This window comes from Salvelinus alpinus, chromosome 27, assembly GCF_045679555.1.
Source record: "Salvelinus alpinus chromosome 27, SLU_Salpinus.1, whole genome shotgun sequence".
NCBI lineage: Eukaryota > Metazoa > Chordata > Actinopteri > Salmoniformes > Salmonidae > Salvelinus > Salvelinus alpinus.
Window position 1 is genome coordinate 32,278,434 of NC_092112.1, and position 23,041 is coordinate 32,301,474.

At 43.6% G+C, this 23,041-nt stretch overlaps 1 protein-coding gene across 3 annotated transcripts in view; it reads left to right on the forward strand.

The window, feature by feature from the left end:
• The window catches only part of LOC139556409 (RAC-alpha serine/threonine-protein kinase), a 39,186-nt gene extending 16,707 nt beyond the window's left edge, over window positions 1-22,479 (forward strand). For 2 of the 3 annotated variants that reach the window (XM_071370330.1, XM_071370331.1), the window contains exons 3-14: window positions 11,035-11,163; window positions 11,400-11,514; window positions 14,622-14,748; window positions 14,884-15,015; window positions 15,118-15,183; window positions 15,301-15,369; window positions 15,981-16,106; window positions 16,195-16,323; window positions 16,488-16,702; window positions 17,374-17,461; window positions 17,749-17,851; window positions 18,709-22,479. In XM_071370330.1, coding sequence (XP_071226431.1) covers window positions 11,035-11,163; window positions 11,400-11,514; window positions 14,622-14,748; window positions 14,884-15,015; window positions 15,118-15,183; window positions 15,301-15,369; window positions 15,981-16,106; window positions 16,195-16,323; window positions 16,488-16,702; window positions 17,374-17,461; window positions 17,749-17,851; window positions 18,709-18,788 — 1,379 coding nt within the window. In that variant the 3' untranslated portion in view covers window positions 18,789-22,479. The remainder of the gene's footprint in view (window positions 1-11,034; window positions 11,164-11,399; window positions 11,515-14,621; window positions 14,749-14,883; window positions 15,016-15,117; window positions 15,184-15,300; window positions 15,370-15,980; window positions 16,107-16,194; window positions 16,324-16,487; window positions 16,703-17,373; window positions 17,462-17,748; window positions 17,852-18,708) is intronic. The other variant, XM_071370332.1, reaches the window with a different exon arrangement.
• The last annotated feature ends 562 nt before the right edge of the window (window positions 22,480-23,041 follow it).

Here is a 23,041-nt window from a genome sequence, read left to right on the forward strand (position 1 = left end):
ACATAAGTATTTGATCACCTACCAACCAGTAAGAATTCCGGCTCTCACAGACCTGTTAGTTTTTCTTTAAGAAGCCCTCCTGTTCTCCACTCATTACCTGTATTAACTGCACCTGTTTGAACTCGTTACCTGTATAAAAGACACCTGTCCACACACAATCAAACAGATTCCAACCTCTCCACAATGGCCAAGACCAGAGAGCTGTGTAAGGACATCAGGGATAAAATTGTAGACCTGCACAAGGCTGGGATGGGCTACAGGACAATAGGCAAGCAGCTTGGTGAGAAGGAAACAACTGTTGGCGCAATTATTAGAAAATGGAAGAAGTTCAAGATGACGGTCAATCACCCTCGGTCTGGGGCTCCATGCAAGATTTCACCTCGTGGGGCATCAATGATCATGAGGAAGGTGAGGGATCAGCCCAGAACTACACGGCAGGACCTGGTCAATGACCTGAAGAGAGCTGGGACCACAGTCTCAAAGAAAACCATTAGTAACACACTACGCCGTCATGGATTAAAATCCTGCAGCGCACGCAAGGTCCCCCTGCTTAAGCCAGTGCATGTCCAGGCCTGTCTGAAGTTTGCCAATGACCATCTGGATGATCCAGAGGAGGAATGGGAGAAGGTCATGTGGTCTGATGAGACAAAAATAGAGCTTTTTGGTCTAACTCCACTCGCCGTGTTTGGAGGAAGAAGAAGTATGAGTACAACCCCAAGAACACCATCCCAACCGTGAAGCATGGAGGTGGAAACATCATTCTTTGGGGATGCTTTTCTGCAAAGGGGACAGGACGACTGCACCGTATTGAGGGGAGGATGGATGGGGCCATGTATCGCGAGATCTTGGCCAACAACCTCCTTCCCTCAGTAAGAGCATTGAAGATGGGTCGTGGCTGGGTCTTTCAGCATGACAACGACACGAAGCACACAGCCATGGCAACTAAGGAGTGGCTCCGTAAGAAGCATCTCAAGGTCCTGGAGTGGCCTAGCCAGTCTCCAGACCTGAACCCAATAGAAAATCTTTGGAGGGAGCTGAAAGTCCGTATTGCCCAGCGACAGCCCCGAAACCTGAAGGATCTGGAGAAGATCTGTAGGGAGGAGTGGGCCAAAATCCCTGCTGCAGTGTGTGCAAACCTAGTCAAGAACTACAGGAAACGTATGATCTCTGTAATTGCAAACAAAGGTTTCTGTACCAAATATTAAGTTCTGCTTTTCTGATGTATCAAATACTTATGTCATGCAATAAAATGCAAATTAATTACTTAAAAATCATACAATGTGATTTTCTGGATTTTTGTTTTAGATTCCGTCTCTCATAGTTGAAGTGTACCTATGATAAAAATTACAGACCTCTACATGCTTTGTAAGTAGGAAAACCTGCAAAATCGGCAGTGTATCAAATACTTGTTCTCCCCACTGTAAATGTAGCCTGAATGACCCGATTATGCCAGGTTTCTTGCTTTCATCAGATAGGGCTGTATTTTAGCGTGAAGTGAGTCAACTACTTGGGTTTAAGCGGTTACTGAAGGGCATTGGTTCCATCACTGCAGACCGAGTTTGGACTTTCCCACTATTCCAGGGATAATCAAAGCCACGGATGGATGCTAGGACGACCTCCATGGGACTCTTCACATTGAAACATGGCAGGGGCTCCAACCAAGGTGTTAGTCAACCATTGGAAAAGCCTGCTCTGAGGAAAACATCTGGACTCCCTGGAACGCATCTACCTTTCCCTTTTTTAGCCAGTATCTCAGCATGGCTAGGAGTCCTCTGATTCCAAGCAAAAGAGTCATACACGAGGTAGGAGAAAAATGTGCTTTGGATGTGACTCCTGGACTCAAAATTCACAACTGGAAAGGCTTATTCTTAAATCCCAGCCTCAGCCTAAATACTGTTTAGTGTCCTGGCAGCTGGTTGGTTCCTGATATGGAAAAGTAGCCACACCCTTTAGCCTGCGGTTATGTGGCTTGCGATGGTGTGCCACTCTTGTCTGATCAAAGCATTCCGTTCGCAAACGTTGCAGAGGAGACGGGTACACCGGGATCAGTCTGTGGAGATTGGCAGTTACAGTTGGTGCAGAGGATTTGTAGGTTGGGGGGAGGGTGGTCATATGTCAGCCAGGCCAGCCGGTACCTTCCTTACCAAAAGCCTCCTCAGACCCAGTGTGGTTGAGCACACTACAGGGTTAGGTGAGGCATATTGAGGAGTGGCTGTAAGGCAGAGACATACTGGTAGTGGTGGCTCCTCTTAACACTTACATGGATGAGAAATGTGTGCCGAGTTATCAAAGGGACACACACAGCACTTACTGTACCACATTGTTGTGTTACCAAGGCCTAGCATAAGGTTCATAGTTGCTTGCAAATGGGACCGCTGACCAGAAGACGACGGGTGTACTCTGTCGTCTGTGCTTGTGCTTGAATGGAAGAGTTTAGAGACAGGTATGACATCTGACTGATGTTTTGACCTACTTGTCTATCTCAAAGTGTAGACAGGAACTGTCTACCCTCGCATTCATTCTGCTCACAAGCAATTTGCATGTCATACTCTTTTCACAGTGATATATATATACACATACATGGATGATCGCTCCCCCAATAAAGGTGGCGGTACTTAGTTTGAGTTGCTGCTGTTGTAGCTATTCACATGCATAAAACACAATAGTGTACAGTGTTTGCCTCTTTTAGAAGAAACTGCCTATTCGAGGGGCCTGGTTACCACACTGTAGGCTGAGCTGAATTAGATTAGGCCTTTGTGTGTGTGTGTGTGTGTGTGTGTGTGTGTGTGTGTGTGTGTGTGTGTGTGTGTGTGTGTGTGTGTGTGTGTGTGTGTGTGTGTGTGTGTGTGTGTGGGGGGGGGGGCATACTTAGGATACTGGGTGTCCGAGTGGGCGTGTATCAGAGCGAGTGTGTGTGGGTGTGTGTTTCCGAGTGTGTATGTGTGGGGGAGGTACAGGAGGAAGTGGATTCTTATTATAAGCCACACAGTTCCTTTGAAACCACATCCTCCTCCTATCCCAGACTGCACTGGTATCTCTTATCTTCCCTGTCACTGCACCACCATGCTCAGCCACTGTTGACTTATGTCAGCAGTCATAGAATTGCTATAGTGCCATCCACTCTATGAGAGAAAAACTGGGGCCTACCACAACCCTTACTACCACACCCTCACATCCCCTCATCAGCAGTACCACAGCTTCTCATAGTGGACCTCCCAGAATTCAGACATTCAGCACAAGAGGTCAGTAACCAGACCCAGTGCAACTCCTCACTACCCACACCAGCACATTCCCCTCGTCAGATAGGTCTGAACAGACCTCCCTTAGACCCTCACATCCCAGTCCCAGAGTGCCAGCGGAGCCATGCTGGGACCCTCAGGAGAGAGGAAGACAAGGAAAGGCCACCTGTGGTCACCACCCCACTCCAAAGACCATCACTCCAGACACCACAGCCCACAACAGCAGCACACAGTCAGAGCACCCTATGGCTTTTATTTTGTGACTCCAATGACACATTTCTCAGAGAAACTGCTTTTCCCTAGCATGTAGTGCTTAGTGATTAACCAAATGTTTTTTTCCGGTTATTAAACAGCCAATTGACCGACGTCTGATCAATTACTTGAGTTCCATTTAGTTTTTTTTTGTGAGCCCAATGCGCCGTTTCTCTGGAGAGAAATCAAATCATTCACAAGATAAATTAAGTCAAGAACTATATGGGACGCTGGGCTGAAGGGAGTTGTTTTACTTGAGCAAATATTCAACCAAGTTCAGCAAATAAACTTGGCAATTAACTACACTAACCATAATCCATTGCGCCTGTTCTTTTCTGTCTCGGACACAGATGGATACACTTTTACGCCTGCTACTTTAGGTTAGATACACACACACCACATACGCCGGCACATGAGAGGAATGTAGACAACACAACGATGAGAGGAAGGGATAGAGTTCATTAAAGGATGACTTATAGTAGTAAAATAATTTATAGTAAAATGATTATCAGACCGTTCTGCAGCATACTTAGGCAGGCTAGCTAAATAGGATGACTAAAGACAGTATAGTATGGGGAGAACAGAGATGATGTTAGATGGCCTGGCTGGCTGGCTGCTAGTGCCTGAGCAGAGATGATGTTAGATTGTTGGCTGGCTGGCTGCTAGTGCCTGAGCAGAGATGAGATGACTACTTTAAGGAATGAAAAATTATAAAGTCATCAAATAAAACGAAGTAATATACACAATTGAAATATATTTTATTTAATAGTAATTTCCTACTTTTCTATGTGGCCCTGACCGAGACAATGGAGAATTTTCAAGGTTTTGGCAGTTGAATGTTCACTATTTTTGGCTTTGTTATTTCCATGAAAAAGCACTAATCATTTTAATAGAATTATTTCATAATTAATTTAATGTAAAATTTTTGCAGAAACCGTGATTGTTTTTTTAATGATTGAACTGAAACCGAACCGACCTTAAAAAACACTAAAAGTTCAGCACTACAGGCATGTCAGTCTGTCAAGCAACACATTAAATGGGGTCAAACGTATTATAATTCACACCGCTACTAATGATTTGATGGCAATGAGAAGACATGTAGATCCTGCAATGCAGCAAGTGGCAGCCAGAGTTGGATGGATTAACTAACACAAAATCACTGTGTCCACCCTGTTGTTACGTGGAGATGTGCCCTTCCACATTTATTCAGAGCAACAATGCTGAGCTGGCTATAGGCTGTGCCCCATCCAGAGAATCCAGCTCCACCCTGCACCATCGGGCCCCATCCAGAGAATCCAGCTCCAGAGAATCCAGCTCCACCCTGCACCATCGGACCCCATCCAGCGCGGCCAACACCACCCTGCACCATCGGGCCGCGGGCAGAGAATCCAGCTCCACCCTGCACCATCGGGCCCCATCCAGCGCGGCCAACACCACCCTGCACCATCGGGCCGCGGGCAGAGAATCCAGCTCCACCCTGCACCATCGGGCCCCATCCAGAGAATCCAGCTCCACCCTGCACCATCGGGCCGCAGAGAATCCAGCTCCACTCTGCACCATCGGACCCCATCCAGCGCGGCCAACACCACCCTGCACCATCGGGCCGCGGGCAGAGAATCCAGCTCCACCCTGCACCATCGGGCCCCATCCAGCGCGGCCAACACCACCCTGCACCATCGGGCCGCAGAGAATCCAGCTCCACCCTGCACCATCGGACCCCATCCAGCGCGGCCAACACCACCCTGCACCATCGGGCCGCGAGCAGAGAATCCAGCTCCACCCTGCACCATCGGGCCCCATCCAGAGCGGCCAATACCACCCTGCACCGTCAGGCACCTTCCAGATTGGACAGCACCCCCCCATCCCACTACCCCCATGCTTACAGGACAACACCCCAATCAGAAGGGACCAACAGTCCAGAAGTGGAACGAAGAATAGAGCACCGTGCTGCAGCTGTCACGACTTCCGCCGAAGTCGGTCCCTCTCCTTGTTCGGGCGACGTCACCGGACGTCACCGGCCTTCTAGCCGCCGCCGATCCACTCTTCATTTTCCATTTGTTTTTTGTTTTTGTTTTACACACCTGATTTCAATCCCACTATTACTTGTTCATTATTTAACCCTCTGTTCCCCCATGGGTTTTTGTGAGTGATTGTTTATTGTATTTTCGGTCTGTCATGGTGTGCGTGTATTTGTTACTTTGTATATTTGACATTTTGAGTAAAAGTACGTTGATTACTCATATCTGCTGTCTTGCGCCTGACTGTCTACACCAGCTACACACAGGACCCATTACAGCAGCTGAGCTAAACCAGGCATCTGCTGCACATCATCTCCTCAAAAATCGATTAATTCCTTTTGTTATTATCATAAATAGAATTATTAGAAATACAACCCATTTATCATTGAGTTCAGTTTTATATAAGCTACCCCGGAAAGGATTAAAGTTAGCTCATATAAATATATATAGCCTCATGAGATGAGTAATTTGCTAATCTGAGATAATATTAATATATTAGCCATTTCTGAGGCTGACAGCGCCTTTGATACAGCAGTAGAAATACAAGGATGTAACATATACTGAATGAAAATATAAACGCAACAGACAATAATTTCAAAGATTTTACAGGGTTACAATTCATATAAGGAAATTATAAATTCATTAGGCCCTAATCTATGGATTTCACATGATTGGGAATACAGATATGCATCTGTTGGTCACAGATACCTTGAAGAAGAAAAAAAGTAGGGGCTTGGATCAGAAAACCAGTCAGTATCTGGTGTGACCACCATTTGCCTCATGTAGCGCGACACATCTCCTTCACATAGAGTTGATCAGGCTGTTGGTTGTGGCCTGTGGAATGTTTTTGGATATTGGCGGGAACTGGAACACGCTGTCGTACATGTCGATCCAGAGCATCGCAAACATCCTCAATGTGTGACATGTCTGGTGATTATGCAGGCCATGGAAGAACTGGGACAATTTCAGCTTCCATGAATTGTGTACAGATCCTTGTGACATGGGGCCATGCATTATCATGCTGAAACATGAGGTGATGGTGGTGGATGAATGGGCCTCAGGATCTCATCATGATATCTCTGTGTGGATTCAAATGGCCATCGATAAAATGCAATTGTGTTGGTTGTCCTTAGCTTATGCCTGCCCATGCCATAACCCTACCGCCTCCATGGGGCACTCTGTTCACAACGTTCACATCAGCAAACCGCTCGCCCACACGACGCCATCTGCCCGATAAAGTTGAAACCCGGGATTCATCCGTGAAGATCACACTTCTCCACCGTGCCAGTGGAGGTGAGCATTTGCCCCACTGAAGTCAGTTAAGACGCCGAACTGCAGTCAGGTCAAGACCCTGGTGAGTACAATGAGCACGCAGGTGAGCTTCCCTGAGATCGTTTCTGACAGTTTGTGCAGAAATTCTTTGGTTGTGCCAAATCCTCTAAAACGTTGGAGGCGGCTTATGGTAGAGAAATTAACATTCAATTATCTGGCAAAAGCACTGCTGGACGTTCCTGCAGTCAGCATGCCAATTGCACACTCCCTCAACTTGAGACATCTCTGGCATTGTGTTGTGTGACAAAACTGCACATTTTAGAGTGGCCTTTTATTGTATTCAGCACAAGGCGCATCTGTGTAATGATCATGCTGTTTAATCAGCTTCTTGATATGCCACATCTGGCAGGTGGATGGATTATCTTGGCAAAGGAAAAATGCTCACTAACAGGGATGTAAACAAATTTCTGCACAAAATTAGAGAAATACGCTTTTTGTGCATATGGAACATTTCTGGGAACTTTAATTTCAGCGCATGAAACATGGGACCAATACTTTTCATGTTGCGTTTTATATTTTTGTTCAGTGTATATTGAAAAGACAGGAATGTCTAGGGGGGAGGTGTTGCTGTATATATTCAGAGCCATATTCCTGTAAAGCTCAGAGAGGATCTCATGACAAATGAAATAGAAGTGCTTTGATGCAGATTCACCTGCTACACCTGAAGTCTCTTATTTTAGGGTGCTGCTATAGGCCACCAAGTACAAATTGTCAGTATCTGGAGAATATGTGTGTGATGTTAGATAAGGTCTCTGATGCAAACGGAAATTTATTTTCTACCTAAAAATGGTAAAGCACCCTTTGCTGGCTGTAACAGCTGCCTGTTGTCACGCCCTGACCTTAGAGAGCCTTTTTATTTCTCTATTTGGTTAGGTCGGGGTGTGATTTGGGTGGGCATTCTAGTTTTTCTATTTCTTTGTTGGCCGGGTATGGTTCCCAATCAGAGGCAGCTGTCTATCGTTGGAATAAATACAATGCTAACTACAGATGCTCAGCATGCATATAGGGAAGGGCACCTAACTTCTACTGCATTGACTCAGATGACTGATGATTGGCCAAAATAAATGGATAATAAGATGTTAGTTGGAGCTGTATTGTTAGTTTTCAGTGTTCCGTTTGTTATTGATCCTCATTTGTTATTAAAAAAAACTATGGCTTTACATCACCTGTCATCGCATGGTTGGAGAGTTACTTATCCAATATAACTCAGTATTCTTCAATGGAAGCTTCTCTAACATCAGATATGTACAGTGTCGGGTCGTTGTCCTGTTGGAAGATGAACCTTCGCCCCAGTCTGAGAGCAGGTTTTCATCAACGATCTCTGTACTCTGTACTGTTCATCTTTGCCTCAATCCTGACTAGTCTCCCAGTCCCTGCCGGGATGGTGCCATGTTTCCTCCAGATGTGACACTTGGCATTCAGACCAAAGAGTTCAATCTTGGTTTCATCAGACCAGAGAATCTTGTTTCTCATGGTCTGAGAGTCTTTAGGTGCCTTTTGGCAAACTCCAGGCATGCTGTCATGTGCCTTTTTACTGAGGAGTGGCTTCCGTCTGGCCACTCTACCATAAAAACCTGATTGGTGGAGTGCTGCAGAGATGGTTGTCCTTCTGGAAGGTTCTGTATATATAAAAAATATAATATTTGGAGGATTAGAAATGATGCAGACAATTACATTGATGGAAGCCACAGTATCTCCAATATTAAAGCTTATTTAGCCCCCCCCCAAATAAATAAATAATAATACATGCATGATAGTCTTTCATGATTGAGAAATTGACTGACTACTCTATTTTTTAAGAAGAATTTGTGTGTTGAAAATGCCTAATCACATGCATAATCTATTTGCATACACTTCAAACAGACATACAGTACCTACCCCACCAGACATGCCACTATGGCTTTCTTCACTGTACCCAAACCAAAAACAGATTTAATGCATTGCTCAGTTATCTATAGAGCCATGTCATCATGGAATGTTCTGCCACCACAGGTTACTCAGGCAAAAAGCAAGTTTAACTTTAAAAACAGATACAATATGTTTATCTTAGAGCCTCTCCTCTTTCTAAAGATCTAATTTAACTGTACTGAATATGTATACACAGTGAACAAAACATTACAAACACCTTATTATTGAGTTGCACCCCCCTTTGCCACCAGAACAGCTTCAATTACCTCTAACCTGTACCCCCGCACACTGACTCGGTACCAGGACCCCTTGTATATAGTTTTGTTATTGTGTTACTTTTGATTATTTTTTACTTTAGTTTATTTGGTAAATATTTTCTTAACTCTTCTTGAACTGCACTGTTGGTTAACGGCTTGTAACTAAGCATTTCACGGTAATGTCTACACTTGTTGTATTCGGCGCATGTGACAAATAGAGTTTGATTTGAATTCGTTGGGGCATGGACTCTAGGTGTCGAAAGCGTTCCACAGGGATGCGGGCCCATGTTGACTCCAATGCTTCCCACAGTTGTCAAGTTGGCTGCATGTCCTTTGGGTGGTGGACCATTCTTGATACAGACTGGTAACTGTTGAGCGTGAGAAACCCAGCAGCGTTTCGGTTCTTGACGCACTCATACTGGTGCGCCTGGCACCTACTACCATACCCTGTTCAAAGGCACTTAAATCTTTGTCTTGCCCATTCACCCTCTGAATGGCACACATACACAATCCATGTCTCAATTGTCTAAAGGCTTACAAATCCTTCTTTAACCTGTCTCCTCCCCGTCATCTACACGGATTGAAGTGGATTTAACAGGTGATATTATTGTCATGGAAAGAGCAGGTGTTCCTAATATTTTGTACACTGTCAATAGTTTTTTTTTAAATCTTGTGGTCTTTCCTATATATAACTCTTATTTATTTTGAATTTAATGTACTATCTTATGTCGTTCTTGTCTATTACTGTTCTGTACTTTGTCATGTATTTGTACATTTGTGGACCCCAGGATGAGTAGTTGCTGCATAGTAGCTAATGAGGATCCCAATAAACTGAACTTCCTGCCTGCCTGGGTAGCTCTCCGTCATTTATGCATTATTAGTGTGCATCTCAATTTTCTACTGCGTCTTCCTCGACTTCCCTCCTTTACCCCAACTGCACCGATCTGGCATTAGGTTGGAGGTGTATGGATGGATTGCTTTCACCTGTCCAGTTCTGTCACTAGAAATCACTGTCCTTAGAGTATCTATTTAGCAGCACACTGCACAGGTACTTACAGCTCAGTACATTATCATAGGCTCACCCATTTAAAACATGCACCTTCAAACATGTTTTCAGGCTTAAGTGCTGTTTGTAAAGAAATGGGTTGGAGATGAGTGGCATTGGTGTGTGAGTCTAGACAGGCACCATGCAACAACACTTAATAGACAGAGATGGATTGACTTTATAAGTTAACAGCTTGTTCATTAGCTCTGCCCCAGGAGCATCCTGTGCACCTGCAGCTGTTGGCTATGTGAAAACACCATCCGGTCCATGCCACACGAAAATGTGCACAGGCTCGGTAGCATGCACACACTCCGCTGCTTTATTCATTAGCCATGCCATTGCAGTGTGTGCGTGGGAAAATAAAACTGTTTTCCGAGGATTCTGATCTCATCGCACCTCTTTGAGCGGGTAACAAATGAGTCAGCAGCAGCACTGACATTAGACCTGATTGGGGTTTGTTCTTTTCTAACTGTGGTGTTTACCCATGCTGATAGTGTGTCACTTCCTGTTTTCTAGAATCTGGTTGTTGATTACCAGAAGTACCTCTAGCCACAGTTATAAAAATAAAAAAACTGGGTGAGACCCCGTGTTTACTAGCTGCCTGTCTTAAAGGTACAGTACAGGTTGGCAACACACACCATAATGTGTAAAGAGGAGATAAACAAGCAATAATACAAATACATAAAAAGGAGAAGGAAAAGGCCTAATGAGAAAAGTTCCGTTTTCTCTGAAACCACCAGGAGAAAGGCCTCAGTTTGCAGTCAACCAGACTGTGAGAGAATCTGTCTTTCTCACACACTTGTCCAAAGTGCTATCATTACTAGCTCACCCTAGGGTTAGCGATAGCTCTGTGTTGTTAATGCTCTTCAGACTGGGCTAGTATTAAGATTGCACTGTCCAAGGTTGACAGAGTATTGTCCTTTCTGATGTGATATGCACTCTCCGTCTCGCTCACTCTCTGTGTCTCTCTCTCGCTCTCTCAGGAGAGTACATAAAGACTTGGAGACCCAGGTATTTCTTGCTGAAGAGCGACGGTACGTTCATCGGGTACAAGGAGCGACCGCAAGACATCGATCAACTGGAGACGCCACTCAATAACTTCTCAGTAGCACGTAAGGCAACCCTATGACACTCTGCCCTAACCACAAAATGTAACAAAATAATTGTGCAGTGTTTCTCAACTCTGGTCCTCAAGTTCCTCCGAGGTTCCACATTTTTGTTCTAGCCTTGCACTACACTCTGCATCCCTGATGTTTCACTTGACCGCATGACATATCTCTCGCTTGCTCCCTGTCTTTCTCTCCCTCTCTCTCTCCCTCCCTCTCTCTTCCTTCTTCCTTATGACCAGCAGAATGTCAGCTGATGAAAACAGAGCGTCCTAAGCCCAACACATTCATCATCCGCTGCCTGCAGTGGACCACTGTCATAGAGCGCACCTTCCACGTGGATAGCCCGGAGGAGAGGTGGGTTACACATGTACACACACAGGGCTCTATTTTAACGAACCTAACATAATGGTAAATCTTAGCGCTGGTGGTTGGGTCAGGGGTATGTCCGAAATACTTGAGCTATTTTCACAACCAGAATTATGGGCGCAGTAGCTGACAGTATCGCGAAAGGATTGGGTTTTGATTAATAAGAAAGTTGTGGGTGTGTCTAGACTTAATCCCTCGCTGGCCAACCAGAATGTGCTCCAAGGCTAAATATGTGGTTGCTTCAAGTTGTGTATGTAAAGGATTTTATGTATTGTGTTTTCACAACTCCAATTCGAGTGTTAGTCTGTTATAGCCTAGTTTGTTAAATAGCCTACAGAAACAAAAAAACGAAATGTAGGCCTGTCCCATATTTGCTAAATATGTTGAGCATATTTGCAGTGTACATTGTACTAAGAAATTGCACGGCTTCAAAATGGATTCACACTGAAATAGGCCTACTGTAAAATGCATTATGTCTGAGCCATGGACATGCCAAACATTGTCAATAATCAATATTAAATTAATTATTGATGAGACCTAAAAAGACTGAATAATTCAAATTTAAAATAAAATAAAAAATGTCAACAAAAAACAACAACTTGTTTTAAATAGGCTGTCTAAATACAGTTACAGGCACCATAATTGTTCCACGTGGGCATATGATATTAGGCCTAAGACGACATAGACTATGGAGGGTTTTACACACATCCAATCTTTTCATAGGAGCTGGAAGAAGATCAACTATAAGGAGAATGTGGGAATGTCCACTCACCGTTATACTGCTCCCAAATATACAGTACCAGTCAAAAGTTTGGACACACCTACTCATTCAAGGCTTTTTCTTCATTTAAAAAAAACAACTATTTTCTACATTGTAGAATAATAGTGAAGACATCAAAACTATGAAATAACGTGTATGGAATCATGTAGTAACCAAAAAAGTGTTAAAGAATATCAAAATATATTTTATATTTGAGGTTCTTCGAAGTAGCCACCCTTTGCCTTGAAGACAGCTTTGCACACTCTTGGCATTCTCTCAACCAGCTTCATGAGGTAGTCACCTAGAATGCATTTCAATTAACAGGTGTGGCCTTGTGAAAAGTTTATTTTTTGGAATTTATCTCCTTAATGCGTTTGAGCCAATCAGTTGTGTTGTGACATGGTAGGGGTGGTATACAGAAGATAGACCTATTTGGTAAAAGACCAAGTCCATATTAGGCAAGAACAGCTCAAATAAGCAAAGTAAAATGACAGTCCATCATTACTTTAAGACATGAAGGTCAGTCAATGCTGAACATTTCAAGAACTTTGAAAGTTTCCTCAAGTGCAGTCGCTAAAACCATTGAGCGCTCTGATGAAACTGGCTCTCATGAGGACCGCCACAGGAAACGAAGACCCAGAGTTACCTCTGCTGCAGAGGATAAGAAATTGCAGTCCAAATAAATGCTTCACAGAGTTCAAGTAACAGACACATCTCAACATCAGCTGTTCAGAGAAGACTGTGAATCAGGCCTTCACGGTCAAATTGTTGCAAAGAAACCACTACTAAAGGACACCAATAATAAGAAGAGACTTGCTTGGGCCAAGAAACATGAGCAATAGACATTAGACAGGTGGAAATCTGTCCTTTGGTCTGATGAGTCCAAATTTGAGATTTTTGGTTCCAACTGCCGTGTCTTTGTGAGACGCAGAGTAGGTGAATGGATGATCTCTGCATGTGTGGTTCCCATTTGTGATGACATGGAGCAGTTGGTTGTGATGGTGTGCTTTGCGGGTGACACTGTCTGTGATTTATTTAGAATTCAAGGCAAACTTAACCAGCATGGCTACCACAGCATTCTGAAGCGATATGTCATCCCATCTGGTTTGAGCTTAGTGGGACTATAATTTATTTTTCAAGATGACAATGACCCAACACACCTTCAGGCTGTGTAAGGGCTATTTGACCAAGAAGGAGAGGGATGGAGTGCTGCATCAGATGACCTTGCCTCCACAATCACCCGACCTCAACCCAATTGAGATGGTTTTGGATGAGTTGGACAACAGCGAAAAGCAGCGAACAAGTGCTCAACATGTGGAAACTCCTTCAAGACTGTTGGAAAAGCATTCCTCATGAAGCTGGCTGAGAGAGTGCCAAGCGTGTGCAAAGCTGTCATCAAGGCGAAGGGTGGCTACTTTGAAGAATCTCAATTATATTTTGACTTGTTTAACACTTTTTGATTCCATATGTGTTATTTCATAGTTTTGAGGTCTTCACTATTTTTCTACAATGTAGAAAATAGTAAAAATAATAAAAAGCCTTGAATGAGTAGGCGTGTCCAAACTTTTGACCGGTAATGTGTATATATAGCTATAGCCTACCATTGCCGTTGACATGCTTTGCCATGTGAAAGGTAAACAAACGGGCAAATATAGCCTACAAGCGGATTAAGCACCACGGACAGCGATTAGATCTCCCACAATTTGACAGTTTGGTCCGGCAGAGGAAAGTGGAAGATTTTTTGATCAACAAAAAACAATAAGCAGTCTTTTTCAATAACCTGATGTTCCTAAACAGGCTTCCTACAGTTACTGACACCTTTCATGCGCATCGCACATAATGAGTCCAAACTTTTCACTGAAGCTGAAAAAAAAGAATGTTCAGAATAAATAAAAAGGGGAAGTTCTGTGACTGTTTTGCTGCTCTGATATTTGAATAAAACATTAGTGATGTACACTAATGTAAGGCTACTGTGTGTACCTCCGCTGGCAAAATGCCGTAACCAATTGAGTTAGCGCTAAGACCAGATTTTGGTTGGCCTTAAATAGCCCTAGTTTCACTGACTGAATTAGTTTTTTTTTATTTGTTTTTTTTGCTGACCAAAATTGGCTTATTGGCGCACCTTAAATATTTCCATCCCTCCCACCTCAGCGCAAGTGAGCTGACGTGAGACAGGTAAATTACCAAACCTGGCCAAAGGGGTGGAAAATGAAAGTGCGTCAGTTTTTACTTGACGAAATTGCAAACTAATGTTCATTTGACACTTCCGCTTCCTTAGCACCAGCCGAAAATAGAGCCCGTAGAGTCATCCCCCTCTGGTTCCTTCCATCCTTAGGGAGCAGTGGACGAAGGCCATCCAGGAGGTGGCTGATGGGCTGCAGAAACAGGAGGAGGAGAGGATGGACTCCTCACCAGACCCCATGGACATGGAGATGTACCTCACCAAACCCAAACTTAAAGTGGTGCGTGCACCCAACCCTAGCCCTAACCCTTTCTACTCAGCATTTCTTGTTACTTTAATACAAGACAAATACCAGCGGCAGGGTTTTAGATATGGTCAAATAAAGTTCATCCAACTGTTTGTTCTCAACTCCTAGACTATGCACGACTTTGAATACCTCAAGCTCTTGGGAAAAGGCACTTTTGGGAAGGTTATCCTGGTGAAGGAAAAAGCCACAGGAAAATACTACGCTATGAAAATCCTCAAGAAAGAAGTGATTGTGGCGAAAGTGAGTAGACGAGTGTGTGCGTGTGTCTTTGTCTCAGTTTGTGTCTGCACATACTGGTATTTCCTTTACTTGGATCATGCTCATCTCCTTACTCTTTTCTAGGATGAAGTAGCGCACACGCTCACTGAAAACAGAGTACTGCAGAACTCCAAACACCCCTTCTTAACGGTGAGAGACCATTCCATTGGTGTGCATCAGCATATGTGTTCCCTCTGTTTACTGTTATCCTAATATAAATGGGTAGCATTGTGTTTCTTAAATGTTTTCCTTCTCCTTACCATTAAGGGTCTGAAGTACTCCTTCCAGACGCCTGACCGCTTGTGTTTCGTCATGGAGTATGCCAATGGAGGAGAGGTGAGTACTGTGTTGCATTTTACCTGAGGTATACATACTCCTTATCAGTGAGGTGAAATACTCTGAACCTTGCAGATGAACTGTAATGAATAGAACAGACATGGTTCCTTAATCTACATGTAAGACAATTGATGGGAGTGAACTTAATACCGGTAAGGGTGAGGGGAAATGGGTTGGATTCATGTGACCGTAAATGTATGTAATAGGGTGCGTGCTGGTGGCAGGGTAGTCAGGTGCAGGAGAACGAAATTGGTATAAACTGAGTTATTTAATAACTGCTTAAAAACTCGAAAAACCAACATACAAAATAAAGAAAGTGGGTATAAACCCGTCGCACACCATAACATACTTGGCACCAATACATACAACGAACAATTCCCGACAAGGACATGGGGGGAAAACAGAGGGAAAATATACAACATGTAATTAGGGAATTGAAACCAGGTGAGTGTGAAAACAAGACAAAACAAATGGAACATGAAAAATGGATCGGTGATGGCTTGAAGGCCGGTGACGTTGACCGCCGAACACTGCCCGAACAAGGAGAGGAACCGACTTCGGAAGAAGTCGTGACAATGTAATTGACACAATCGCCATCTCCTTCCACCTAGCTGTTCTTTCACCTATCACGAGACCGTGTGTTCTCCGAGGAGAGGGCCCGGTTCTACGGAGCGGAGATCGTGTCGGCACTGGACTACCTCCACTCGGAGAAGAACGTGGTTTACAGGGACCTGAAGGTTAGTTAAGGAGTCGGAAAACGTTTCGCAATGGAAAATAAAAACATGTGTTCTTATTGGAACCTCCCTAACCCTCTCTCTACTGTAGCTGGAAAACCTGATGCTGGACAAAGACGGCCACATCAAGATCACAGACTTTGGCCTGTGTAAGGAGGGCATCAAGGACGGGGCCACCATGAAGACCTTTTGTGGGACGCCAGAGTACCTGGCCCCCGAGGTAAACACCTACCCATCAACCCTGTTCTTCCACTGATAGAAAGCTATCATCAGTGAATCAGAACCACTAACATAGAAGTTAAGGGTTAGAAAGCCCTTCCAGAGGATCTACCACCCACCTGTACATGACGCTCATGTTCTACCTCCCCCTTTCCCAACACACAGGTGCTGGAGGACAATGACTACGGTCGTGCTGTGGACTGGTGGGGTCTGGGTGTGGTTATGTATGAGATGATGTGCGGTCGGCTGCCCTTCTACAACCAGGACCATGAGAAGCTGTTTGAGCTGATCCTGATGGAGGAGATCCGCTTCCCTAGAACCCTGGGGCCCGAGGGAAAGTCCCTGCTCTCTGGCCTGCTCAAGAAGGACCCCAAGCAGAGGTAAGACGGGTGTGTGTGAAGTATGTTTCTGCATGTGTATGTGGTGGCGTTACCTTCCCCAGCAAGAAAACAAAAAATGGCGCTAAACAGTAGGGGGAACTAAGAAAGAGTCATTGACCAACAACCAATATGAAACGGGGGGTTTAGGAGCAACAACAACTGGAACCTAAAAGACGTCCACTAAATTTGCCCAAGAAGAGGCAAAAAGAAAATCTCACACCAAACTTACAGATAGGAAGCAAATGAAAAATGTGGAGCAAAATTAGATCAGGGAAATCAGACAAATGAATGTTTTTCTAGAAATCAAATAGGCAGAGCCAAATAAAGGTGTTGACACTCCACATCCCAAGACAACTGGAGCGCTGGGCCAGCCACTCTTAAATAGCACTTGAGCCAGCACAGATGAAACGCCTTCCCACTAACAAGATGGCAACCAGCACAGGTGTAACACTGACTAAGGTAACACCAATCGGAGCGCCCTGCGTGCTAACGACCAATACGTGCTAAAGGTGTACTCCCTTCTGTGTAGCACTTTGTGACATCGGCTGATGTAAAAAAGAGCTTTATAAATACATTTGATTGATTTGATTGAAAGTACAACCTCAAAACACCTTGCTTGTAACAATGGTCATTCAATAAATGAATGTATGTGTGTGTGTGCCTCTCTTTAGGTTAGGTGGAGGGCCTGATGACGCCAAGGAGATAATGCAGCACAAGTTCTTCGCTGGGATCGAGTGGCAAGACGTGTATGAGAAGAAGGTATCATATTCGTAGCTTTCTATGTGTTCTCATCGCAGGAGGTCGGTGCTACCTTAACTGGGGAGTACGGGCTCGTTGTAATGGCTGGAGCGGAATAAGTGAAATGGTATCAAATACATCAAACACAGAGTTTCCATGTGTTTGATGCCATTCCATTCGCTCCGTTCCAGCCATTATTATGAGCTGTCCCCTCAGCAGCCTCCACTAGTTCTCATTGTTCTCATGGTTATGACAAGTGTTATGACATGTAGGTGCCCACTATCATGACTCCTTCCTTTTCTTCTCAGCTGGTCCCGCCCTTCAAGCCCCAGGTCACCTCGGAAACAGACACCCGCTATTTTGATGTGGAGTTCACCGGGCAGACCATCACCATCACGCCTCCAGGACAAGGTACCCTCCCTCCCCTTATATATTTTGTATGTTAAGCATATGGGGCGGCAGGTAGCCTAGTGATTAGAGTGTTGCGCCATTAACCGAAAGGTTGCTGGATCGAATCCCTGAGCTGACAAGGTAAAAATATGTCGTTCTGCCCCTGAACAAGGTCGTTAACCCACTGTTCCCCGGTAGGCCGTCATTGTAAATAAGAATTTGTTCTTAACTGACTTGCCTAGTTAAATAAAGGTAAATAAAAATCCACTTATGGAAACACAACATCGCTATCAGCGAAGATGATTGGAGATATGGACTATCCTGCTAGAATACAGTCACTGCTCTGCCTATCCCGTTCTTCTCATCCGCCTCTCTGCTTGCTTCGCCTGCCCGCTTCTCGCTTTAGAGGCACTAATTCATCCAATTTCAGCAAACTCTGTACACCAGGTGCAAAATAGCTAAAGGCAGATTTACCTAACTCTGTTGAGATCAAAGGGATCTCCAGAGGTAGCCTGAGACGGTGTCTGATATCTTGTATTTCTGTAGTTTAACAGAGAAGTGGGGTACGGTGGGAGTTTATGCTAAAAGGCTGTATAAACAAAAAACGTGCAATGCATCGATCTACAAGACTTCAAAGAGGATCAGCCTATTTTCTGATACTGAGTGCAGTAGTTTGTGCCCCCGCTTTAAAGAGTTGATGGATTTATAGCACACTGACTACCCCTAGTGGGCTTAGTAGCTTTCATACTACTAGTTAAACCACAATTTGACTTAATTGCTTTGTTGTTGAGTTTTATTATTTTGGAACGTGAATGTCAGTTTTGAATTAATTGCGCTTTAACTCTCTTTCTCTAACTTGCCCTCCTTTTCCTTCCCAGATGACAGCATGGAGTCTTTCGACAGCGACAGGAGACCCCACTTCCCCCAGTTCTCCTACTCTGCCAGTGGGACAGCCTGAAACCGAAGCCTAGACCCCCTCTACCCTCTCCTCACCCTCTTACAGACCATACTGCTCTCACCCTAATGCCCCAATCTCTGAACAGACCTCATCCTCATAGGCCATCTATGACCTCACTCATGTTTATCTTCTTTTTTGTCTGTTTGTTCTGTAATTGTTGGGGCACATCTCAATTGTCTAGCGTGGCTTCTTAGCCTGTTCTCCTCTTCAGATGAGTCCAGGGGAGGAGAGGAGACGAGGAGTGGAAGGCCACTTTCGACTATTGAGTCTCCCTTGGTGTCACCAGTGTTTCAAATACTGTACTTGTGTTGCTTAGAGGGGAGGAGTCGGTTGCCTGCCAATAGGAAAACACTTGGACTAGAGGTCAAAAGTTACTAAGATATAGTGGTGACCGGCCAACCTAATTCTTCATGGCAACATGATTTCCTGTCAATGATGCATATGCAGCTAGCCTCAAAAGAGAAGCACAGTTATACACAATCTCTGAAAATGAGCTTTTTAAACGGTACACTATCTATTTCTACAAATTATTAGCTTTATATTTTGAGGGAGCAAAGGAAACATCATAGCGTGATCTTTAGAAATAGTCCTCCTTCTTCCCATCTTCTTCTACTAGCCACCACTGCCATTGTGCTCTCAAAGACTCACAGATATTCAGAGGTTTGCGAGAGGTAACACTAAAGCTCCACACCTGGGTTGTGTTCAGTAGGGCACCACAAAGCAAAACGTTTTGAAATCGAAAATGAAAATATGTGTTCTTATTAAACAAGTTCCCGTAGCACAGGGATGGGCAACTTTGGTGAGGGTGGGGGCCACAAAAAATCTGAACTCATCACGAGGGGCCATACCCACGCATGCAGTCAGTCCGGCCCTAGCCTTTTGGGGGGCCCTAAGTTAGAATTGCAGTTCATTTCCTGCTATTCTACACATTTTGCCATAGGGTGGAGAGAAATGTTTTTAATATGCAGTTTTGCAGTTTTTAATATATCTGAGTGAGAGTGACTAATAAAATCAATGGGGGCCCCCCGGCCGTTAAATTGATCATAATTACTATAAGTTTAGATAGCTGGCTAGACTAACTACCAATCTAAAATATCTTAGTTGACATGGGCTAATTGAGGGACTGTCAGTGACTGACATAACAAGAGAAACTGCTTATGCACAACCAAATTTCAAAATTGCACCTTGTGTATTCTACTATTCTTACTCTAAACAATAAGATACGTTGTTTTTGGAAAGTTGCCCATCCCTGCAATAGCACCTCCTGTTTGCTTTCTCCTATTTTGTGACTTCTGAACATGACCCTGCTGTCTCTCACCTCTCAAATGTTGATCCTCCCAAACACACACACCTTTATAGTAGCAGTGAGGACTAGAGTACTAAAATGGAGTCTATAGAATGATCTGTTATTCTACTTTTCTTCAGTGTTACTGGCCTCCCTCGCCTTCTGGCCTAAGCTTTCCTTAGTTAGAGTGACTACAGTACAGTGAAAGTTTGGTGTACGGGATCACACCATCTGTAAATTGGCATGGCGCAGAGTGAAATTCACAAAACGGTGTGTGGATTATAAAGGATTTTTTTTGTGGGGGTTGGTGTATCTGGCTACCTTTATGATTTGGGAAATAGCTTGTTTTCATGCGAATAGCAATCTTGGTATTCCGGTACAACACAGCGGGCAAAAGTTGCTGCTGCGACCACAGTAGGTTGTATGGTGAAATGACTGGATGTACGTACTTGTTTTGTTAGAAAGGCCACTATATCCATTTACCCATTAAACAAATGGGCTCTGTTGAAATCATGTGTAAGGAACCCTTTTGTTGGTTTATATTTCTCTATCAAAGCTATAGACATATACAACTTCAAAGTACATTGAGATGAGTTAGCTAATAAAAGTTACTTTTTATATCTAGCAGAGAACCATGCTCGTAGACCTGTTAACTGCTAGCTACATGTTGATAATAGAAATCAACTTTAAAAAAACAAATGCGTTTTTCTACCAGCATGCCATTGAATGCTGACACATGCATGGCTTAAACAACGGAAGAGTCTGAAGCTCGCCTGTAAAGATTTTAAAACGATTTACCAACCAAGCAGTTGCTCCACAACTATCTGGTATTGAGAGCACGGGTCACAGTCCGAACAATGTATAACAAAACTCTTACCAGCCATGTTCCAGTACATATTCTGAAGACCCTTAGCTTGGTGGACAGTTTCTGTATACTGTGGGAAGACTACCTGGTCTAAGTAAATGTAATTGTGCAATAACATAGGGCTGTGGTATGAGAGGAAAGAAGGAGCAAGCATATTTGTGACTGGAATCCTCGTGAGGGTAGATGGGATAGGGGGCTGGGCAATGCTGATACAAAATGAATGTCTTTCTTTTAGCTAGAACTGTGACCAAAGTCCTGTTTAGTTTGTGTGAGATTTACAACCTCGCCCTGACCCTTAACCTTACCGGAGTCGCACTGACTGACAACTGGGGGATATGATCATCTGAAAGGCATGCTCATGTACTGATACGAACCTTTGGAATTGAGTGTACAAAATGAATGGTGTGAATGTTCTGTTCTACCAACAAATTGACCTTCTCTTTGCTGTTAGATTCTCAACAGGTAGCCTGTTATTTGTTTGTACGTTTAATTGTTTATTGTTTTGCGATCCTTTCCAGTTATTGGGTGTTTTCTCCCCAATGCTTTTAGCAACACCTCACTGAGGTCACTGTTACAGTACTCAACCCTTTTAGACAGACAGCTACTGTACATAGACAGTTACTGGTGCAGCGAAACACACCAAACAGGCTGTGACTATATCCACAATCAAGGAAGGATGACTGTATTTGTGTGTGTGTGTACACAAGCGATTGTGCGGACAGGTCTGTGAGGCCAACAATTCAATGCATTTGTATCAGTGATTTGTAAAAAAAACTCACTGGCTATGTATGGTATGTTAGTCAAGGAAAACAAATGAGAATCTTACCTTTTTACATATTAAATCAAAAATATTTGAGACGTAAATACCTCAATGGTCTTAATTGAATCCAAGTGAGGATATCCACATTTTGCTGATGGTAATTTACGTTGTGTCCAGATGCCCTAGATTCTAGGTTTAAGTGTTAAGGCCTTATTTAATTTGAAGTTAGTTGAAACCCCTCTGAATATAAATTATTTATTTAGGAAAGGGTTCAAAATGTTCACTAAACAATACAATTAATAATTCATGTTAAAGAAATTATAAATGAATGTAAAACATATATTTAATTTTGTTGACCCATTCCAGTTTTGTATATTTACTTATTTTTTTACTTCCTTATTTTGAAATCATTGACCTAATTGTTACTTATCAACCGGTCCTTCCCTGGTGATTCACCATGTAAGTTGGGGGGGTAAGAAAATGTTAAAGAATTTATATTTAAGTTATTTCATTCCCTTTGATGCCCCCTTTGTAGATGAGAAACTGAACAATTGAATGCTCCAGCTTTTGTGAACAAAGAACCAGTGTAGGCTGCTGCAGGGAGGACGGCTCATAATGGCTGGAACGGAGCTAATGATTCCGCTCCAGCCATTACCACAAACCATCCTCCCCAATTAAGGTGCCACCAACCTCCTGTGCAAAGAATGTTTTTCTTTGCTGTGTGGGCAAAAATGTGGCATTATTTTCATTGGGATTCAGAAATAAAGACTTTTTGAACAAATATTATGATTTTGATTTGTTCAATTCACTCAAGCTCCCCACTTGTATAAAGAGTATATCAAGTAGCCTACAAATATTGTCCAGGACATAATTTTTTGGCTCATCCACTGGATCTCTGTATTGGACTGACAAATGCAGCCTAGAGCCAAGTGCAGATTGCCCAGGCCAGCCCAGGATAGGGAGCAGAGGTCCAGGGAGACAAACCCAGGTTTTCCGGGGTCCAGCTGTGAGCCGAGCTCCATGTGGAGGGAGCAACACAGCCAATTGCTGAATTCTCAATTGGCCCCTAGCCCTTATCCTAAAAAAAACAATCCTGTAGATTTGAAGGACATTTTGCATTATGTTTGGGAGATTATTTCTTCAGCTAGTTCCTCAAGGAAACTATTTCAGCAAAGCCATATTTGGCATGTATAGTGCGCCATCTTCTGGCTCAAAAGGCTATGCAGTTTATTATTGAACATAGTAAATAGTGAAGGTTGCATTATTTGCCATTAATCCTAATCAGGATAGGCCTATCTTGGATAAAGTGTAATCATAACAAGATCACAAAATAAGAACACACA